Source organism: Aspergillus clavatus, genomic scaffold (genome assembly GCF_000002715.2).
Source record: "Aspergillus clavatus NRRL 1 1099423829806 genomic scaffold, whole genome shotgun sequence".
Taxonomy (NCBI): Eukaryota; Fungi; Ascomycota; class Eurotiomycetes; order Eurotiales; family Aspergillaceae; genus Aspergillus; species Aspergillus clavatus.
This window is the reverse complement of record NW_001517093.1, coordinates 1,200,541-1,218,970: the sequence shown is the minus strand read 5'-3', so window position 1 is coordinate 1,218,970 and position 18,430 is coordinate 1,200,541. Positions and strand designations below refer to the sequence as shown.

Below are 18,430 nucleotides of genomic sequence, written 5' to 3'. Positions count from 1 at the left end.
ATTAGTAGTACCTGGTTGCTCCTCAACTCCTCTAAACAACACCACCATATCACAGTGATGTTCTCGCATTCAATCAGCTCTTCTCACAAACAATCCCCTAATCTGCAAACTGCTCTGATAGCAGCAATAAAACCGAATACCTACAAGAAATGGACTCCCCATCATCAGAGAATCCCTCCAGCGGAAACTCCCCACCGTCCAATCCCCCACATCTCACCGGAAGCAAACTCAGTCATCGACCTGCAAGCCGGAGACAAGATTCAGAATCGAATACCAGAAGCGCTCCAATCCCAGACGATGAACATGGCGCCGATTTGCCCCTGACCATGTCCGCGTCGGTGGTGCTGAGTAGCCTTCCGCGGGATGCCCATCGAGCGCTGGCCGATGCTGAGGCTGTTGATACAGGAAAGGGTAAGTTGGCTTACTGCATATGCCTGTATTCGAAGCAATGTCCGTCTGGACTCGAGAATATCTGTCATGAATCTTTCTGTTCGCTCAAAACTCTTGGTCCGGCCAAACAATGATCTCATCGCAGGCTTGTTAGCTCTACATTCGTCTAACTTTAAACAGTCACAGTTCGTTTTCAGCCTCTTCCTTCCGCGCCTATTCTGAAAAATCGCGTGTTCAAGATCAGTGCGTCTCAGAAATTCGAGACAGTCGTCAAATTCCTCAGGAAAAAACTAGATTGCAAAGATACGGATTCCGTCTTCTGCTATGTCAACAGCGTCTTTGCCCCTGGGCTAGATGAAGGCGTTGGTGGTCTTTGGAGAGTATGTAGTCGACTCCGAACTCCTCCTCTATCTATCGGAGTTTCAGGCTGATTTTTCCCCAGTGTTTCAAGGTTGATGATCAACTGATCGTTTCCTATTCCATGACACCAGCCTTTGGCTAAGAATTGGCTCCAAATACTGGGCTGAGCATGATGACGAAAGCATAGATTAACCATCTATAAGACAATGCCACCCCAAAGGAAGTTAGAGCCGCCACCACTATATGACATTACTCGCAACCACAATCATCAAGCACGAGGTATCATCAAGGTCAAAATGCAAAGGATCAAAAAATGCGGTGCCAGACGATGCTAAAAACCTGAGAACGAAACCCCGAAAACGATGCAAGATACTCCCGATTCGCATGTACAAACGCCAAACGAACAATCATTCATCTTCATGAACCATTCCGATCAACGGTCAGCTTCGGTCGACTTTCTCAACAGCCCTCTCAAACTCCGCCAATTCCTCCTTGGCGATGGGATAGGTGTACTCTTGTGAAGGGTATGCGCGGCTCTTGACTTCCTCTTTGTACTGCTCAATTCCCTTGATGGCCTCTCCCCACACGTCGGCATACTTCTTGACAAATTTGGGGAGGAATCGGCCAGGAGGGAAATTGCCGGTCATGTCGATCTGTACCAGGACCTGTCCCGAGCATCCATTGCCTGCTCCAATGCCAATGGTGGGCACAGACAGCTTCTTTGTGATGATCGCTGCGATTTCCGCGGGGACTGCTTCGACAACGATCATAAATGCACCGGCCTCCTGCACAGCTAAGGCATCGTTCAGCAATCGCAGGGCACCCGCCGTCGACTTGCCCTGTACCCTGAAGCCTCCGAGGGCATTCTGCCGCTGCGGCGTGAGCCCGATATGACCCACAACCGGAATGCCCGCCTGCACGATCCGCTTGATAGTCGGTGCCATCTCCTTGCCTCCTTCCAGTTTGACAGCCTGGACGCGGCCCTCCTTCACGATCCGAATAGCCGACTGAACCGCCTGCTCCGGCGACACCTCATACGAGCCCATGGGCAGGTCCGCAACCGTGAAGGCGCTCTTGGCGGCGCGCGCTACACTCCGACAATGCAGCAGCATTTCGTCCATCAGCACCTCGCTCGTGTCCTCCATCCCCAAAGCGACCATGGCCAAACTGTCCCCCACCAGAATCATATCCATTCCGGCTGCTTCGGCGACATGGCCGCTGGGAAAATCATGAGCCGTCAGCATGGTGATTGGCTCTCCCTTCTTGTACAGACTTCGTAAGGTTTGCATGGTCACTTTCTTCCGTGGGTTGACCGGCGACTGCCCCATTGGCGAGTGGGAGCTATGCCGAACGGTCGGGGTCCATGGTGAGGACCAGAGAGGCAGAGGTGTGGGGGTATGGTTTCCGAAGAGGATCAGAGAAGGAGTAAGGAATGAGGGAGGTCGTGCCCCGGCACCTCTAGCAAGCGATTGGAGCGGCGATATCAGCCGCGAGGCAGTCTTGGAAGCCATTGCCTATGTCAATTCAAAAAAGAACAACAATATCTCCCCAGTCAATGAGTAAGAAGGAGAAGAAGAAATCAAATAAATCCCACCCCCATGAAAGAGAGAAAAAAAAAAAAAAAAAAAAAAAGTCAACAAAATATAGTCCTCGAGAAAAGAATGAAGAAAAAGAGACCACCGCAAGTCGCAGCAGTGGCGTCACTACCCAAAAAGGGAAATCACCAAAGTATACCTCGAAATAGCCGTGTCACAACTCACAACTACAAGAGACAAGACAAGTCGACAACCACGTATCGAGTCGACACACCGTAAATAGTTGTGTCAGATTCCCAACAAAACCTCGTTATGCAAGAGAGAGAGAGAGCCAGAGAGAGCGAGAGAAGAGCGAGAAGTGAGTCTCCCTCCATCCCGTTCATAACCTTCGCCCATCAGGCAACAAAAGTTTTATTAAGTCCTGGGATACGTGCTGGTATATGCAGCGTAGCCCAGAGCATCCCAAGTACCACTGTATTATTCCCTTCTTTTTTTTTTCTTTTTTTTCCATTCTGCCGGATGTTTAGTCATTAGTGGCGTCTCTCCCACTTCGCGCCTTTTCGCGGTGAAGATGTGATTGGCACAAGTGTTGTTGGTGGGTAAGTGGGAAGAGCTTCTCCGCCGGGGGTGTTGCTTATTCCGAGCCGAGATGGTTTGGAAAGCCGAGGCTCGGATAAGCAGCGTTTACTTACTAGTACTACAGAAGTATATACCTAGGTACTCTGGAGGTATATAATTATGAGATTCTGATTCCTGTGACTCGAACTCTACAACTCAAAGCAAGAAAAGCTTGTCACATGGGAAGATAATTAGATATGCAAATCAAACAAAATCGAACAAAAGCTGCCGCCGAGAGAAGAAAAGGCATTCAGCCATATGCAATTAACCCCGTAACAACCTCCGCCCCATGAAAATGCTGTCGACAGACATGGATAAAAGAGAATTTAGAGAGAAGAAACTCGAGAAAGTAGATCAACCCACTTCATAGAATGCCATCTGCGTACGCCGTTGCCGATCAACCGTGGAATACCCCATGCACAGTAAAAGCACCGTGCATCTGTGAAGCCCTCCCCGAAATGGATTTTGGCGTCAGTCTCCAAATAGGTAGTTCATAAGCTTCCCCCCCCTTTTTTTTCGGTTGAGGGTATGGTATGCAAAAATGTCGCTAAAAGGCCGTAAGATGCTTTTTTTTTTCGTCCGTCAACTTCCCAAAGCAACATCGCACCCCCAGAAGAAAATTCAAGGACGCCGATTGTATGATGGTATGGTAACCTGATGGATATGGAGTACAATAGGCCGCCGCACGAGGGGAATGAAATAAGGAATGAATGAGAGAAAGGAAAGTAAAGAACCTTTTAAAGAGGGTCTGAAGAATCACAATGATAAAGAGCATGCGTCCCAACCACTGTGACTCAAATGTAGGTATGCGGTTGTGGGCTCAGCCAATGGCGTTGCAGCCGTGTTTCGTGGCACTATTTACTTCTAACGTAAACCTCGACAGTCTCCTGAATGGGGAATGTCATCGTTGACACTATCACCCCAAAGACAAAAGAGGACCAAGTGGGAGTCGGGTAGCTAGACATGCCGAGATGGACAACATTAAGGTGTATCTGCGGCCTCACATACCCACTGCTCCTTTAGTGGTCTTTCCAACTCATCAAGCAGCTCATCTAGATCAACCCAGTTCGCTGGGTTGGTTGCGAATTTCCGGTGTTTTCTGGTCATAATATGCTGAAATGATCGTCAGTTACTATCAACCCAAGGAATCTGAATGGGTCTCTCACCTCCTCGAAATCATCGAACTTATCCCTACAATTCTCACAATATCCAGGTTTGGGATCTCTCCTTCTTTCCTTCTTTTTCTGAGTCATGACTTTCCGGAGACCGGTTCGCCGCTTGGCACCGTTGCCTTCGGATTGGGTAGTGTCTTCCTCCTGCACGTGTCCACGCTTGTCCTGCGTATTTGTCTGACCCGTCCTATGCGACAATTGATTCATCTTGAACGATGTCGACAGAGACGTGGTGAGGTGAGGCGAAAGCATAGCGCTGGTTGATAGTCCACCGTTGCTCTTCTCCAGAACCTTCCGCTTTAACTCGTGGACTTCCTTGCTAATACCAGCCTTGGCACCAGGTCCTGCAGCGGTAGATGATACCATCTGGGAGCGGATGGCGGATGTGATATTCGACGGCTGCACCCCCGACGCGGCAGGCTCACGGCCAGCATAAAAAGGTCCTCCTCGGTGCAGTTGGGGAGGTACGAAGCTCTCGGAGCTTTTCCGCGGAGCAGCTGGCTTGGTTGACAGCGGTTTCTGCATATCAGTCGGCTTGATCTGGGACACCTTGTTATCAACATTGTCTTCACTGTCAATCTCGTTCGGAATATCTTGGTTATCTTTGGTCACAGGGGCTTGGTCCTGTCGGTTAGGCTTAGGATCATGAGTTTGTTGAACTGGAACAGCCTTGGCAGCGGCCTTCTTGTCCTTCTCTTGCTGGAGAGCTCGGTGCCTTTCGATTTCCTTCTTGGTCGGGGGTTCGTCGATGAAAGGGCATTTACCCAGCGGTGCACTTCTGAACTGTGGCCAAGTACCGTCCTGCCGTCTCGCGACTTTTGGGTATTCTCGTACCATCACCGGTTTGGTCTTCTCATCCATATCGTGAACATAAACGAACGGGCCTTTGAACATCACCAACTCTTTCAAGGAAGAAAGAGGATCTCGATCCGAGGGACCATTGATGAGTTCACTTCGCAGGACTTGCGAAAGATCCGTCTCGCCGCGAGCTCTGGTATTCCCACCAGCAGCGTTTTGGGTGCGAGTGGAGGTGGCGCCGTGTCCTCCAATGTCTCCGTCATTGATCGCGGCAATCATGCGTTGTAACTTTTCCAGTGCCCATATTTTCATCTTCATCCGGCGGGCTCGATACAACACGTCCATGTTGCTCTGCTCACGCCTTGTATCGGTCTTCAAAGACATATGAAGGTGGGTGTCGACTGTCTTCTCCAGGAGAGACGGATTGACGGTATCAACAGGACCCTGTTCCACGTTCGGAGCACTCAAGTCGGCAGCGGCGTTTAGTTCAGGAGGTATAGGGCGGGACGTGACAACATGGGTGACATCACGGGAGAAAAACTTTTCTTCGCTCTGTATTCCTCAATCAGCCATCGCAGAGAGACCCTTGGAGCAAGAACAAAGCAAAGGGACACGGGTACGATGATAGCGCAATAGACATGGACATGGACAGGACCGGGAAAGAGATACTCACAGCCCCCAATGCAATGACCTGTCTCGAGCATTTGGCACGAACGTCCTCTGGAATAGCATCAAAGTAAAAGACAAAAGACGGGAACGCCTTTCGATAATGCCTCTGCCATTGTCGGATCGACTCAATCGACTCCGCAGAGGGCTTTTCCTGTCTGGTGCCTTTGAGTTGAGTCTGCCGTTCCTTATCCCTTGCAGCGACCAATTTCCGTTCGAAAGCACTTGGTTGAGCATTATTCGACCGCCGCGTGAATAACTTAGAATCGGTGATGGTGCTCGATTTTACCCGCGGTGGAGTGCGGGCCTCCTGTTCCAATCCATCAATCACCTGCTTCTTAAGGGGAGGCTGGCCGTAGGGTATATCGATCGGAGCATTTGTCGTCCGGGGACGCTTTGCAGGAACGAGACCCGCCCTGTGAGGGGAATTGGTGGCATTCGGCACGTTGGCGAGAGGGCGGCGAGTTGACATGTTAAGAGAGATTCGCGGCGAAGGAGGTACGAATACTGCTGCCATAGGGTAGCAATACGCGCGAACACTGATTGCAATAGCAGTACGTGTGAAGGCTGTGAATCGACGAGCCAGCAAGAGAGGGGGCACTCTAAGCTGGACGCGCGACTTAGCTACACGTCTCGAAAGGCTGGTTTTTTTTTCTCCCCCCTCTTGATCACAGAGAAGCCATTGTACGTGGAAACGAAAGAGCGAAGGATCGAGGATGGTAAAGCACAAGAGACGAGACGAGACGACCAAGTGCCTTCAAGCCTGCAGGATGAGAGTATGACAGGCACTGTCGAGTCCGGAGACTTATTGAAAGGGGGGTGGTTGGAGGACGGATGGACAAAGTCGTGCAGTAGTATTTTAGTAGTGGTAAGTAAGGTCAAGTTAAGGTAAGGTAGGTAAGGCAATCAGCCAGTAAGTAGTAGGTAGATCGTTTAGTTTGGTACGTTTAAAGAGAGACAAGACGAGACCAGAGAAGAGAAGCAAAGCAAAGTAGGCAACGCAACGCAAAGCAAAGCAAAGCAAAGCAGACCGACTGGGCAAGCGTGTGGTGGAGACGACCGGGTTTGTTTTGGCCGCTGGGGATGTGCGCTAAACAGCCAAAGAGCATCGCGCAAAGGGTGAACAATGAACATCCACTATCAAAAAAAATAAAAGCCTTTTCCAGGACTGCGAATGCTGGGTGAACATTCTTTACCTTATTTTACTCCTTCGACAGTTGACTGGGTATCCAAAGTCCCAGTTATATTCATGTATCTATCTATACTGCGCCCGTGAGGAAAATGATGACATAATACTGCAGGTCCCTCAGGTTACGCTCTAATCAGGTTTTGTCGTGATGGTCTGTTCTGTTCTGTATCAATTTCACGCGTCAACTTCCATGGTATATACGATGGTACCGGCCAATACTGGTCCATCGAATTTTACAAACACCAACACCAACACCAGCCCTTTGTTTGTTTATTTCTCTGGTTGACACAGCTACCATACCTAGGTACTCGATAGTACTCGGGATTGACTTCTCCTTTCTTCGTACCGGAGATCATCGTATTGTACAAATTCTCTGTAAAGGGTATCTATCTATATGTTACAGAAGGACGGACCACTACTGCGTCTAGTCCCGGAGGGCCTCAATATCCTCAACCTATCCAGCATTGCACATTAGCATTATTTCGCGAAAGCAAGCGAAGGATCAATGCTTCATTGTCAAGGAAGAATTACGAAGTGGAGTAACTTACTTCTTTCACTGCCTCGGTGGTTAACACGATTGGGTTGTCATCACCGACACATACACTGTCCTCAATTCGGATGCCGATCCCACGGAACTTCTCTGGCCATCTGTCGTCGTCCGGGACATAGATGCCGCTAAGACAATCGGTTAGCGTGTTATCGTGGACTTGGACAGGGGATGCACGTACGGCTCAATGGTGATGCATTGGCCGGCTTTCAGGTTGTAGCCTCGAGGGTATCCGGAACAGTCATGAACGTCCAGTCCTATGTAGTGTCCCAGATGATGTGGGAACAGGATGCCCATTGCCTGTTTGGCACGTCAGGTTTGCAATCTCACACTAAAACGTGTCCAAGCTTGACTCACATTGCCTGACACATCGAATCCCAGCTGTTGCAGTTGGTCTCTGAGGCCAGTTTCTGCAATGCCGTGTAACTTGTCCAAGGAGAGTCCTGCGCTTTCCCTACAAAGTGACACGCAGCTGCGATGCACGTTCAACACGGCATTATACAGGTCACGCTGGGGGTCGGAAAACTTGCCATTGACCGGCCAAGTTCTCGTGATATCAGAGATATAAGAGCCCCATTCCTAATGATTGTGAGCACCGTGAAGAAGTCGCCAGATGATTCATAACTCACGCCACCCCCGTCAACTAGAACCAGATCTCCATCCCTACATTTCACTTAGCTCAGATCTTGAGACTTGACAAGATGAAAGCTTTACCTCAGAACATCATCATTGCGCGTATAGTGGATGCTCAAAGCGTTCTATACCTCTCATTAGCCGGGCTACCGTGGAGTCTCGCGATTGACTTACGGAACCGCCTGCAACTACAGGAACAAAAGCACTGCCATCACACCCGTTCACCTTGAAGTTGTACTCCAAGAAGGAGTTCAGGTCCTTCTCTCTAGTGAAAGTCTGTCTCATGGTCTCGGTGAAAGCTCGCCCCGAGGCTTGCCCGGTCCGACGTAATTGGACGACCTCATCCTCACTTTTGAATACCCGCATCTCGTGCATGATGTTCCGCACGGGCTTGACCTTCCCATAGTCGACAATCTTCTTCAGCTTCTCAGAAGCACCCGAAGGGCCATATAAGTAACGGTGCAAGGAAGATCGCCCTGGGTTGAAAGCAGGGATATCCGTGTAGATTTCCGAGGCTTCCGACACGATAGCTGGGAGAATATCTCCAATGCGTTCTATATCTCCGGTCTGTGATCCATTGTCAGGCAAAGGAAAACTCCAAGAACGGTAAGCTTCTTACCTCGTCTGCATTGAAGACATCAATTGCAGCTTGTGTACCGGACCGCGCTCCATCCCATAGTTCAGCCTTCGGGTCCTTCTCTCGCACATAAAGATGGAAGATGTGATTATCCCCAGATCCGTCATTTGCTGTTGATAGATGAGCACTGCGCAAACCCCTGCTCATTTGGTATAATCTCACCGATAATAGCTAGCGCACTGGGCTCATTGAATCCTGTTGGCGGAGCAGACCGAATCAGTTCATCGTTTTACCCCCCCCCCCCGCCCCCCCCCCACGAGGTGCGGTTAACACTAACCGGTGAGGTAGTAAAAGTTGGAATCCTGGCGGTAAGTGTTGAAGATTCCAGCGGCGCGATATGTAACCTCCGAGGCCGCCAACACGGCGATTGCATTTTTGGGAAGCTTGTTTGCAAGTCGAGAACGGCGCTGGGCATATTCGAGGGCCGTAATACCAGGAGTCACTTCTTCAGGTCAATTTATATGTTCTTCCTTGTGGTAAAGGTTCCCAAAGTCACGGGGGATGCACGTACATTCTCCAGGGTTCAACAGATGAGGGTGAGTCTCGTGAAGGGGTTGTCCAAATTTGAGCTCTGCGGCGGAGATCGATGCGTATGTACGAGGCAGAGATAGCTGCGCGCTGGTGCGACAACTCCGGAGCAGTGGTCGAGCTGGTTGGCTAGAGATAATTGGTATATTTGTGCGACGAAGGTACCGGGGCCATCGCTGGGCAAGAGACTTGCACGCCGACATGTTGACTGAGGGCTGTTGAGCAGTTGGAGTATCGGTTTATCAGAAGCTCATCCAAGGGTTTATCGTTACCCTTGACTGGATGCCTTGTTGCCTGAGGCCGTCACTGTGGGGGTCTGCACTTTGTCACCTATCCACCAATCATCATGCAGCTGTTTGTTATTCTTGGCTCCCGCAAGGACTTTCCTGTCTTGGAGATGTAGTGCGATCTTCGCCTTCCATTGGATTCTCGTGCTCCTTTCAACTGACATGAAACTTGGAGATACCGATATCTGATGCGATTCGCATGGTTGAAGATCGCCCTATGGGAAGTCTGTGCCTTGATTGGCACCTCGACGCCTCATGATGACAGTCGGCATCAGTAGACTCCTTAAGTCCGAAGGCTTTAACTGTCTCGAAGTAGACCGGACAAAGGTTCACTTTCAGACGAGTGACTCACGCCAGAAGCTACAATTTCTTATAAGAGCCACTGTAATATTCACTGAAACTCAACTGAACAAGGAGCATTAACCTGTGAAGCTACTACCTCTTTCTACACAGATTCTTTCGAAGATCTACCACGATGGGTAGGACTCTTACATATCCGAAGCGAGATGCGAACACAGTCCACCGCTACAAGCATCGAGGTAATGGTTCTCAGGAGTTTTTTCACCATGAGGATGCTAACTTCAAATCATTAGCAACGTATGACCTCGATGCGATCCATTCCATCATCAATGCGAGCCAAGTGCTCCATGTTTCGTTCAGTCCAGGGCCATCTGACCCCTTTCCCGCCATCCTGCCCATGATTGGCCAAATGGGCTCATTTGACTATCCGTCAGCAGGACTTGATGAGCCCCTGGATTGCTATCTTCATGGTTATGTCAGTTCCCGAATCATGAATCTCGCACGAAGCTCCGAAGGAGACGGATTGCCTATCTGCATCGCCGCCAGCAAAGTGGACGGGTTGATCCTGTCTCTCACACCAAATTCCCATAGCTTCAACTATCGATCTGCTATCCTCCATGGATATGCAAAGCTAGTCACGGATGAAGCAGAGAAGCTCTGGGCTATGAAGCTTATTACAAATTCGATCGTGCCGGAGCGCTGGGAGAATACGCGCGTACCGCCCGACAATGCTGAGATGTCGTCCACCGTCATTCTTAAAGTCAAGGTTGTGGATGGTAGCGGCAAAATACGGGACGGGGGTGTCTCTGACGAACGCAAGGATAAAACAAACGAAGATGTGACCAGCCGGGTTTGGACGGGTGTGGTGCCTGTTTATGAGGTATTCGGAGATCCTGTTCCAAGCCCAGAGAACAAAGTCTCCAAGGTACCAGATCATATCACCACATATATCGCCGGAATGAACAAGCAGAACCGAGAATATGCGGAGAACGCAGTTGGGGTTACGCTTCCAGTGGAGGAACAACATTGATGTTGCATGACCCATGCTCCCCTATGTCATTTGCAGCCTATCGTCGAAGCTGACTCAGAGGTCAGCTCTAATAAAATTAACCTTGAGTCACATTTCATGATAGTCGATGTGTTTGGAGCCGTCAGGTAAATGACAGGACCACATTGGCCAGTTGGCAGCGAGCTTGATCCACTGGATCTGCCCCGCCAACCTGATATGTAGCTCTCTGACCCCACGCCATTGTCCTACGTATGTATAGGATTAAACTATCCATCTATCGGAAAATGTATTGGATCATCTATCTCAGTACTTGTAACTGATAACTACCATAAAAGGACGTCCGGGTCAGGTAGGCGTCCACCCGTCCTCTCTATTTTCTGTGCATCGCATCGCGCCCACCTTGGGACCCTGTCGTTGAATCGCCATGGCCTCCTCCGTTATACCAGCAGCTGATCTCAGATCTTTTACGGAGTATCTGAAAGGATGTAAACGAATTATCGCCCTCTGCGGAGCAGGCTTATCTGCGTCCTCTGGGCTTCCAACATTTCGGGGAGCCGGTGGTCTCTGGCGGTCCTACGAGGCTATGGACTTAGCTACTCCCGAGGCTTTCGAAGCGAATCCGGACCTAGTATGGCATTTCTACAGCTATCGCAGACACATGGCGCTCAAGGCGAAGCCAAACCGCGCACACTATGCTCTTGCGGAGCTTGCACGAAGGAATAGAGATTTCATCACTTTGACTCAAAATGTTGATGGTACTGTCTGAGCTGTACTTGGCTTTTTTATCTATTTGTATTGGAGCAAAGCTGATAAGCAGCGTGGGGTCCAGACCTGTCGCAACGCGCGAACCATCCCTCCGAACAACTTCACCTTCTGCACGGCTCTCTGTTTACCGTCAAATGCACGTCATTCTACTGCACCTACATCCAGGAAAATGAATTCACCGATCCTATAGTCCCCTCGCTCGCGGGCGCAAAGGGGATCCCGGACCCGACTCCTTCCGGTGAGGATAAGACGGGTGAGGAGGCCTCTCGAGCGCTGTCCAGTGCAATGAGAAAAGAGGAGGAGAGAGAACTGGACATATCTGATGAAAGTGTTCCACTACCTTCAATAAGCCGAAATGCGCTGCCGCACTGCCCAGAATGCAAAGAAGGACTCTTGCGGCCTGGTGTGGTGTGGTTTGGTGAAAGCTTGCCGTCACAGACACTCCGGGCGGTGGATAAATGGATGGACTCTGGTCCCAAAGTCGATCTGATCTTGGTGATTGGGACGAGCTCCAGAGTATATCCAGCTGCAGGTTATGTTGACAGAGCTCGTCAACTGGGGGCTAAAGTTGCTGTGATCAATATGGATCGCAACGATGTTGGGTCTTCAGGCTTGAAAACTGGTGACTGGTTCTTCCAGGGCGACGCAGGTGTCATAATTCCAGAGATCCTAAAACCTGTCATTGGTGGTTTATAGCAGTAAAGGCTCTGGTTTCGGGTTGTAATTCTCTTCCAAAAAAGATCAAACGAAACTGTATATATTTTGCAAGCTTATCGGCACGGAGCCAGACTTCGTCTTGATGGTCGCGAAACAAGTACAGCCAAGAAGATATATTCAATGGAATGCGTATATTATTCTGAATATCCTTTCTCTACTACGGAGTACAATAAATAATCTTTGATAACTATCTACCTTTGGTATAGCACCGAAATGTGCTTTGGAGACCGCTGTTTCTGTCTGAGAGCGCGCGTATCGATAAGACCAGCCTCAGGCATCAAGGCCAGCAGACACGGTTGCTGGGGCAAAATCACAAACAAAGCGCTATCGATGAATGTGGCATGTCCGCATTTTTCCCACCAACAAGCTCCACTACAGATCTCCAAACTTATCGAGATTCGCTCAATGAGATCTGACCCTTTTGGGCCTTTATTGATCTTGAGTTGGTACAATATCCCGCCATCTTCTCTCCTGATTGCCGACTGCAGCAATCCATACGAAAGGAGAACCCAGTCATCTTCTAACACCATACAGTCGCCTGGCTTGAAGTCAAAGCCAGAGATCGAGGAGATTACAGACTTGCACCATCAACCCCGCTAATCCTCGCATTCTGACACTCTGTGTGCGAGCTATCTACGCCTCTCAGCACACCAGCGCCAAAACAGCCCGATCACCCGGAGCGGACATCGCAGACGGTCACCCAGATGACCATCACGAAAAATACTTCACGAGTCTAACCGAACACGATACTACAGCAGCAATATGGCTAAAGAAAGCGACGCACCACCGTCATATCCGATGACTCCTCGGAGACCGAATGAGCAACCACAGCACCCTCTTTCACGCCAGCCAGAATTCGGGAAACCGTCCCCTCTCGGTCAGTTTCAACGGCCAACCCAACAACAGCCGAAACCGACGAACCATCCATTCAATATCCCCAAACCCAATCGAGGACGACCAGAACACCATAGGCCTGCGCACCAGGCGCGACCACACAATGCTTCACAGGCAGGTGGGCCCCATCAGAGTTACAGACCAACTATTGGTCCAAGACCTCCTGTAGTGTCAACTCCAAAGCGAAACGAACCGTTTGACCCTTTCAAGCCTGTTAGACCTTCAGCGTATAACAACAACCGGCATGCGCGCCCCGTCAACAACGATGTGGTGGAAATTCGTCGCCCTGAGAATATCACCTTCACGACCCCGCGAGCTCCGAAGACGTTCTACGCATCCTCGGCCATCAAGATGGATAATGCATACAAGAACCTGCGGAACTTCATTGACCTGACGAACGAAGGTGGATTCACGCCGAGTGCTCGAACTCGAAACACGGGATTTGGCTCCATGGACGTGAACGGCTATGTGGATCCGGTGAAGGCAAACGAGAACATTAAAGCTCTTCTTGAAGGGGCACTTACCGACGAGGACGACAAGCGCTCAAAGTCAAAGAAAGGGAAGAAGAGCAAGAACCGCAAGAACAAGGGAAAGAAGAAGCAGGACAAGGAACAGAAGAAACAACCCACCTCTGACATTGATGATCTCGCCGCTCAGCTGGAAGGTGTCACTGTCAACGAGCCGAAGGCTGCGACTGATAAACTCGATCGGGATGAGCCCAAGGTAGGCGAGAAACTTGCAGTATTGGACGAGGAAAGTGAGCAAGAAGAGGATCGGAAGTTATCTGATAACGAGAACGAGAATGACGAGGATGATGAAGAGGAAGAAGAGGAGGAAGAGGAAGATGAAGATGATGGGACAGTAGAGGGCATGACAGTCAAGTTGCTCGCTCACCAGCGGGAAGGTGTTAATTGGATGTGCGACAAGGAGAGAGGCTCAAGCAAGGCTAAAGGCGTGCTGCCCAAAGGTGGTATTTTGGCGGACGACATGGGTTTGGGAAAGACTGTTCAGGCTATTGCTTTGATGCTCACCAACCAGAGGTCCACAGATGGGGTCAGAAAAAGCAACGCCAAAGATGATGACAGCAGTACTGAGGATGAAGATGAAGAGAACAACAAACCGCGAAAACTACCACCGGGACTCAGCAAGTCTACACTGGTTGTTGCCCCGCTCGCATTGATTAAACAATGGGAGTCGGAGATTGCAGCCAAGGTCGAAGCTTCTCACAAGCTCCGTGTTTGTGTATATCATGGAAATACTCGAGCGAAAGCGACCGACAATTTGGATACATACGATGTGGTTATTACCACCTATGGTACTTTAACGTCCGAGTACGGGGCCGTCGATAAGAGCAGCAAAAAGACAGGGCTGTTCTCCGTTTATTGGTATCGGATTATCCTCGACGAAGCTCACACTATCAAGAATCGGAACGCGAAGGCAACACAGTCCGCTTGCGCACTAGATGCAGAATACAGATGGTGTCTATCAGGAACGCCTATGCAGAACAACCTCGATGAGCTGCAAAGTCTGATCAAGTTTCTGCGAATCAAGCCCTACAATGACCTGGCGGCTTGGAGGGATCAGATTACTCGACCCTTAGCCAACGGACGTGGAGGCCTTGCGATTGAGCGTTTGCAGGTCTATCTGAAGGCCTTTATGAAACGACGCACCAAGGACGTCTTGAGGCTCAATTCTAATCTCAAACCCAGCGAAGCAGGATCCGATGGAAAGCTGAAGAAGTCGACCGGTTTCCAAATCACCAAACGAGAGGTGATTAAGGTAGCCGCGGAGTTTATGCCAGGCGAGATGAATTTCTACAAACGCCTTGAACAGCGAACGGAAAACAGTCTCGAGAAGATGATGGGAGGTTCTAAGATGGATTACGCCGGTGCACTGGTCTTGCTACTTCGTCTCAGACAGTCCTGTAACCATCCAGACCTGGTGAAAAGTGATCTCGCAAAAGATAAGGATATTCTCCTGCAGAATGGTGCCACGGGTAGCCAGTCTGGCGCTGGGAAACAAGACGACCTTGACAGCATGGCTGATCTCTTTGGAGCTCTGAGCGTTGTTTCCAAGAAATGTGACGTGTGCCAATCGGATCTCAGCAAGGAAGAGGCGAAGAGTGGTGTTAGCCGGTGCAGCGAATGTGAGGCCGATCTGAAGACTACGCTTGGGGATAATGCTAGAGGCAAGAGGAAAAGCTCACACAAGAGGATTGAAGTGGATCTCACAAGCTCCCCATCAGATAAGTTCTCTGAATCACAACAGGCGCGCGCTCGGAGGAACAGAAAGATTGTGATTGATAGTGATGATGAAGAGGAGGAGGAAGACGGGGAATGGATTGTCCCAGAAAAGCAGCGTGCCAATCCTAACCTCGGCAAAGCTGGTGGCACCGATGATGAAGATGCAGAAGGAGGCGGCGAGTGGCTCGATTCGGAGGACTCCGAGACGGATGATGAGGATGGCCCTGAATCACCGACCAAGAAATTGGGCAATACTTCTATTTCGCGAAAGATTCGAGACAGTGAGTCGGACAGCGAAGAGGATATCTATTTGAACCCTGGCGATGAGGACGACCAAGTCTTACCTTCTACGAAGATCCGGCACCTCATGAAGATCTTGCGTGGTGAAGCAGATGAGCATAAGTTCATTGTCTTCTCAGTGTTCACTTCCATGCTCGACAAGATTGAACCGTTCCTAAAGCGTGCTGGTATCGGATTTGCAAGATACGATGGGAGCATGCGGAACGACCATCGTGAAGCCAGTCTGAACAAGTTGAGGAACAATAGTGCCACCAGAGTCCTTCTGTGCAGTCTGCGCGCCGGAGCGCTGGGACTCAATCTCACAGCGGCGAGTCGAGTAGTGATCTTGGAACCGTTCTGGAATCCTGTGAGTGCCAAGTTATGACTGGATCTTGGTCCTGGTAGTTTGCTAATGATGTGGCAGTTCGTTGAAGAACAGGCTATCGATCGTGTGCATCGACTGAACCAAACCGTCGACGTCAAGATCTACAAGATGATTATCAAGGAAACGGTGGAGGAGCGTATTCTCGAACTGCAGGATCGCAAGCGCGAGCTGGCCAACCTCACCATCGAGGGCAAGAGCGCCGCCGGCAAGCTCACGATGAACGACATGATGGCCCTCTTTGGTCGCGATGCAGAGGCGCGGTTCTCCGGTGACCGGGGCAACATCGATATCACTCGAAGCAGTGGCTTGCTGGCGAACGAGGTCAACCCCTCTGGTTCTCCGCACGGGGGCAGCAGCGGAGGCAGTCGGCCGTGGGGCCAGGCGGGCTCACAGGATCGGAATCGCCAACCGGAGAAGCGGGCCTCCAAGGCCGAGGATCCGGTCTATGGGCGGCGGTGGTAGTGAAAATAGATACTTGCTCTTTGCAGACACACAGATACAAGCTACAACACTGGGATAGAACAGGGGATTGGAATCTCGGCGTTATCTCATGACGGTTGACGGAATGGGGCCAAATCTACGGGATCGGGGCTGTGCGCGAGACGGATTCTTGGAACGGCGTTGACAGGATTTTCGGGTTTATATCTTGGGTAACTATCAAGACTCCCTATCATGGGATGATAATTTCTCTAGGATACTATTGGAGTGATTTCATGGACGTATGGAAGTTGTTTTCAGACACAAGACCGGACTAGCCTCATGCCATCCTCCAGTCAGTCTGTACGCTCTAGTTGACACATTGCCCGTGGTATCATAACCCATTATCCACTGTTGAGTGTGTGACTGTGCAGTGTGAGTTTCTGATTCAAGCGAGGGGGGAACATTTAAGCTCTTCCTAATCCTAAGCTACCTACACAGTATAGATATAGATCTCTGGGTGTCCCTCAGGCCATTAAGCGACTAGGTCACATGGATTACGGAGCAGGAGAACAGTACTTGTTCCTGAAACGTTAGAGTTGCCAGATGGATGATGGAGCAGGGGATGTAAACATACAAGTCCGGCAACTGCTCCGGATGAGGCGTCTGAGGTGTACGGAGCGAGCGTCTGACTACGGATAGGAGGAAGACGATCTTTTGAAGGCACCGATGGGCGGAAGTGTAGAGATCACATGCTAGATAGTCTACAGAGAGAGGGAAAGTAAAGTATCTATCAGGTCCCTTGAACTGGTCTCTTTTTTGTCGGTTTGATTATCATCATCATCATCATCATCATCGAGTATCAAGTTATATACATGCGCAACTGAAAGAGAGTTCGGAATACTACTATCTGGAGGGAAGTAAGTAAGCGAGGCCCATCTTTCTTTTCTTTTCTTTTCTTTTTTTTTTTGCCCTTTTCCCTTTTCCTTTTCCTTTTCCTTTTCCTTTTTCCTAAAAGAGAGAGAGAGAGGGAGAGGGAGAGAGCCCCGTGCCGGACTTGCAACCTCATCTGGCGTAGTTGCGAACTACATACTTTCTTCCTAAGTTCCTAGGCTAGAGCTGAGGCATCTGGAGCTTACCAAGGGCTTGAGGCTTCCCACTTTGGGAGGGTCTTAAGGGCCCTTTGTTCCGAGTTGGCGGCGCCATTCAACGATCTGGATTCGTGTTAGTAAGCTTAGTATCGTCTGGTGGAGGAGGCTAATGTCGACGATCTTTGACATGGCTTTATTGTGGGATGTGAATCCTTCATAATAATAATAATAATGAATAGGGAGGAGGTACTGTGTATAGTAACTACTAACTAGTCTACGTCTGAAGCTATTTATTGGGATGGATTTGGCGACTTCCAAATTACTGAACTACTCCGTAAGTCATCAATTACGACTGACGGGTTCGCTTACGGCTAATATCACATGCTGATATGGCGATGAAGGAGGAACCAAAAGGCATTAATCAAAGGCTGAATCAGGATTCCAGAGTCAGCCATCAGTAAACTCAGATTTGTTGGATGCCAACATGTACAGAGTAATTGGTAGATGGATAACTTGTGTTTTGTATGATCTGCAAGCTTCTTTGACTAGTCCAGCTCAGCTGTTGTGAACTTGTGATACGGACCACCCTAGCTCAACCACGACAATGAGGTTTTGTCTAGACTCTAGAGTCAACTATTTAGAGGATCTCGTTAGCAGCACTTCTGACACTTGAGACATGGCTGCATGACTATCGGCAGGATCTGAAGCAGAGTAGCTTCATCTGTCAAGTTACCAACGATACCACAGAGCAATAGGGATAGAGGATGGGCGACATGGGAGACATGGATGTCAACCCTGTCCAGTCCAACAGGCAAGAGCATGTCTGTACTCTGTACACACTACACTGTAGTCTGTACATTGTACAGCAGTTAGGCCGGCGTAAAAACGTGGCGGCCACGAGATTCCGATGCCAGGAACAAAGAATGAAGGAAATGGAGATGGGACAGGCTCGGGAAGGGAATTGACTGGT

General features: G+C 49.8%; 7 protein-coding genes across 7 annotated transcripts, besides 8 other annotated features; 4 read left to right on the top strand and 3 right to left on the bottom strand.

The window, feature by feature from the left end:
• Window positions 1–326: 326 nt before the first annotated feature.
• ACLA_083230 (ubiquitin-like protein ATG12) lies at window positions 327–892 on the top strand (the record flags this gene model as incomplete). The annotated part of the gene is made up of 3 exons (XM_001268053.1): window positions 327–411; window positions 571–770; window positions 833–892. The coding sequence occupies 3 exons, from the start codon at window positions 327–329 to the stop codon at window positions 890–892; spliced, it is 345 nt and encodes a 114-aa protein (XP_001268054.1).
• A 298-nt stretch (window positions 893–1,190) lies between these two features.
• Window positions 1,191–2,261, bottom strand: ACLA_083220 (3-methyl-2-oxobutanoate hydroxymethyltransferase ECM31; the record flags this gene model as incomplete). Its single annotated transcript, XM_001268052.1, has 1 exon — window positions 1,191–2,261. One exon carries the CDS (start codon window positions 2,259–2,261, stop codon window positions 1,191–1,193), a length of 1,071 nt encoding a protein of 356 aa, XP_001268053.1.
• Window positions 2,262–2,351: 90 nt separating this feature from the next.
• Window positions 2,352–2,382: a microsatellite.
• A 220-nt stretch (window positions 2,383–2,602) lies between these two features.
• Window positions 2,603–2,642: a microsatellite.
• Window positions 2,604–2,642: a microsatellite.
• A 1,242-nt stretch (window positions 2,643–3,884) lies between these two features.
• ACLA_083210 (protein serine/threonine kinase activating protein nimO) lies at window positions 3,885–6,056 on the bottom strand (the record flags this gene model as incomplete). The annotated part of the gene is made up of 3 exons (XM_001268051.1): window positions 3,885–4,016; window positions 4,070–5,425; window positions 5,547–6,056. 3 exons carry the CDS (start codon window positions 6,054–6,056, stop codon window positions 3,885–3,887), a joined length of 1,998 nt encoding a protein of 665 aa, XP_001268052.1.
• A 462-nt stretch (window positions 6,057–6,518) lies between these two features.
• Window positions 6,519–6,567: a microsatellite.
• Window positions 6,520–6,567: a microsatellite.
• Window positions 6,568–7,255: 688 nt separating this feature from the next.
• Window positions 7,256–9,276, bottom strand: ACLA_083200 (aminopeptidase P family protein; the record flags this gene model as incomplete). Its single annotated transcript, XM_001268050.1, has 10 exons — window positions 7,256–7,403; window positions 7,457–7,575; window positions 7,633–7,854; window positions 7,905–7,938; window positions 7,990–8,033; window positions 8,083–8,475; window positions 8,528–8,655; window positions 8,708–8,740; window positions 8,823–8,987; window positions 9,057–9,276. The coding sequence occupies 10 exons, from the start codon at window positions 9,274–9,276 to the stop codon at window positions 7,256–7,258; spliced, it is 1,506 nt and encodes a 501-aa protein (XP_001268051.1).
• A 559-nt stretch (window positions 9,277–9,835) lies between these two features.
• ACLA_083190 (pyridoxamine 5'-phosphate oxidase family protein) lies at window positions 9,836–10,690 on the top strand (the record flags this gene model as incomplete). Its single annotated transcript, XM_001268049.1, has 2 exons — window positions 9,836–9,899; window positions 9,954–10,690. The coding sequence occupies 2 exons, from the start codon at window positions 9,836–9,838 to the stop codon at window positions 10,688–10,690; spliced, it is 801 nt and encodes a 266-aa protein (XP_001268050.1).
• Window positions 10,691–11,093: 403 nt separating this feature from the next.
• ACLA_083180 (SIR2 family NAD-dependent protein deacylase) lies at window positions 11,094–12,130 on the top strand (the record flags this gene model as incomplete). Its single annotated transcript, XM_001268048.1, has 2 exons — window positions 11,094–11,424; window positions 11,499–12,130. 2 exons carry the CDS (start codon window positions 11,094–11,096, stop codon window positions 12,128–12,130), a joined length of 963 nt encoding a protein of 320 aa, XP_001268049.1.
• A 783-nt stretch (window positions 12,131–12,913) lies between these two features.
• On the top strand, window positions 12,914–16,414 carry ACLA_083170 (putative SNF2 family helicase/ATPase; the record flags this gene model as incomplete). Its single annotated transcript, XM_001268047.1, has 2 exons — window positions 12,914–15,934; window positions 15,992–16,414. The coding sequence occupies 2 exons, from the start codon at window positions 12,914–12,916 to the stop codon at window positions 16,412–16,414; spliced, it is 3,444 nt and encodes a 1,147-aa protein (XP_001268048.1).
• Window positions 16,415–17,199: 785 nt separating this feature from the next.
• Window positions 17,200–17,226: a microsatellite.
• Window positions 17,227–17,342: 116 nt separating this feature from the next.
• Window positions 17,343–17,378: a microsatellite.
• A 7-nt stretch (window positions 17,379–17,385) lies between these two features.
• Window positions 17,386–17,413: a microsatellite.
• Window positions 17,414–18,430: the final 1,017 nt, after the last annotated feature.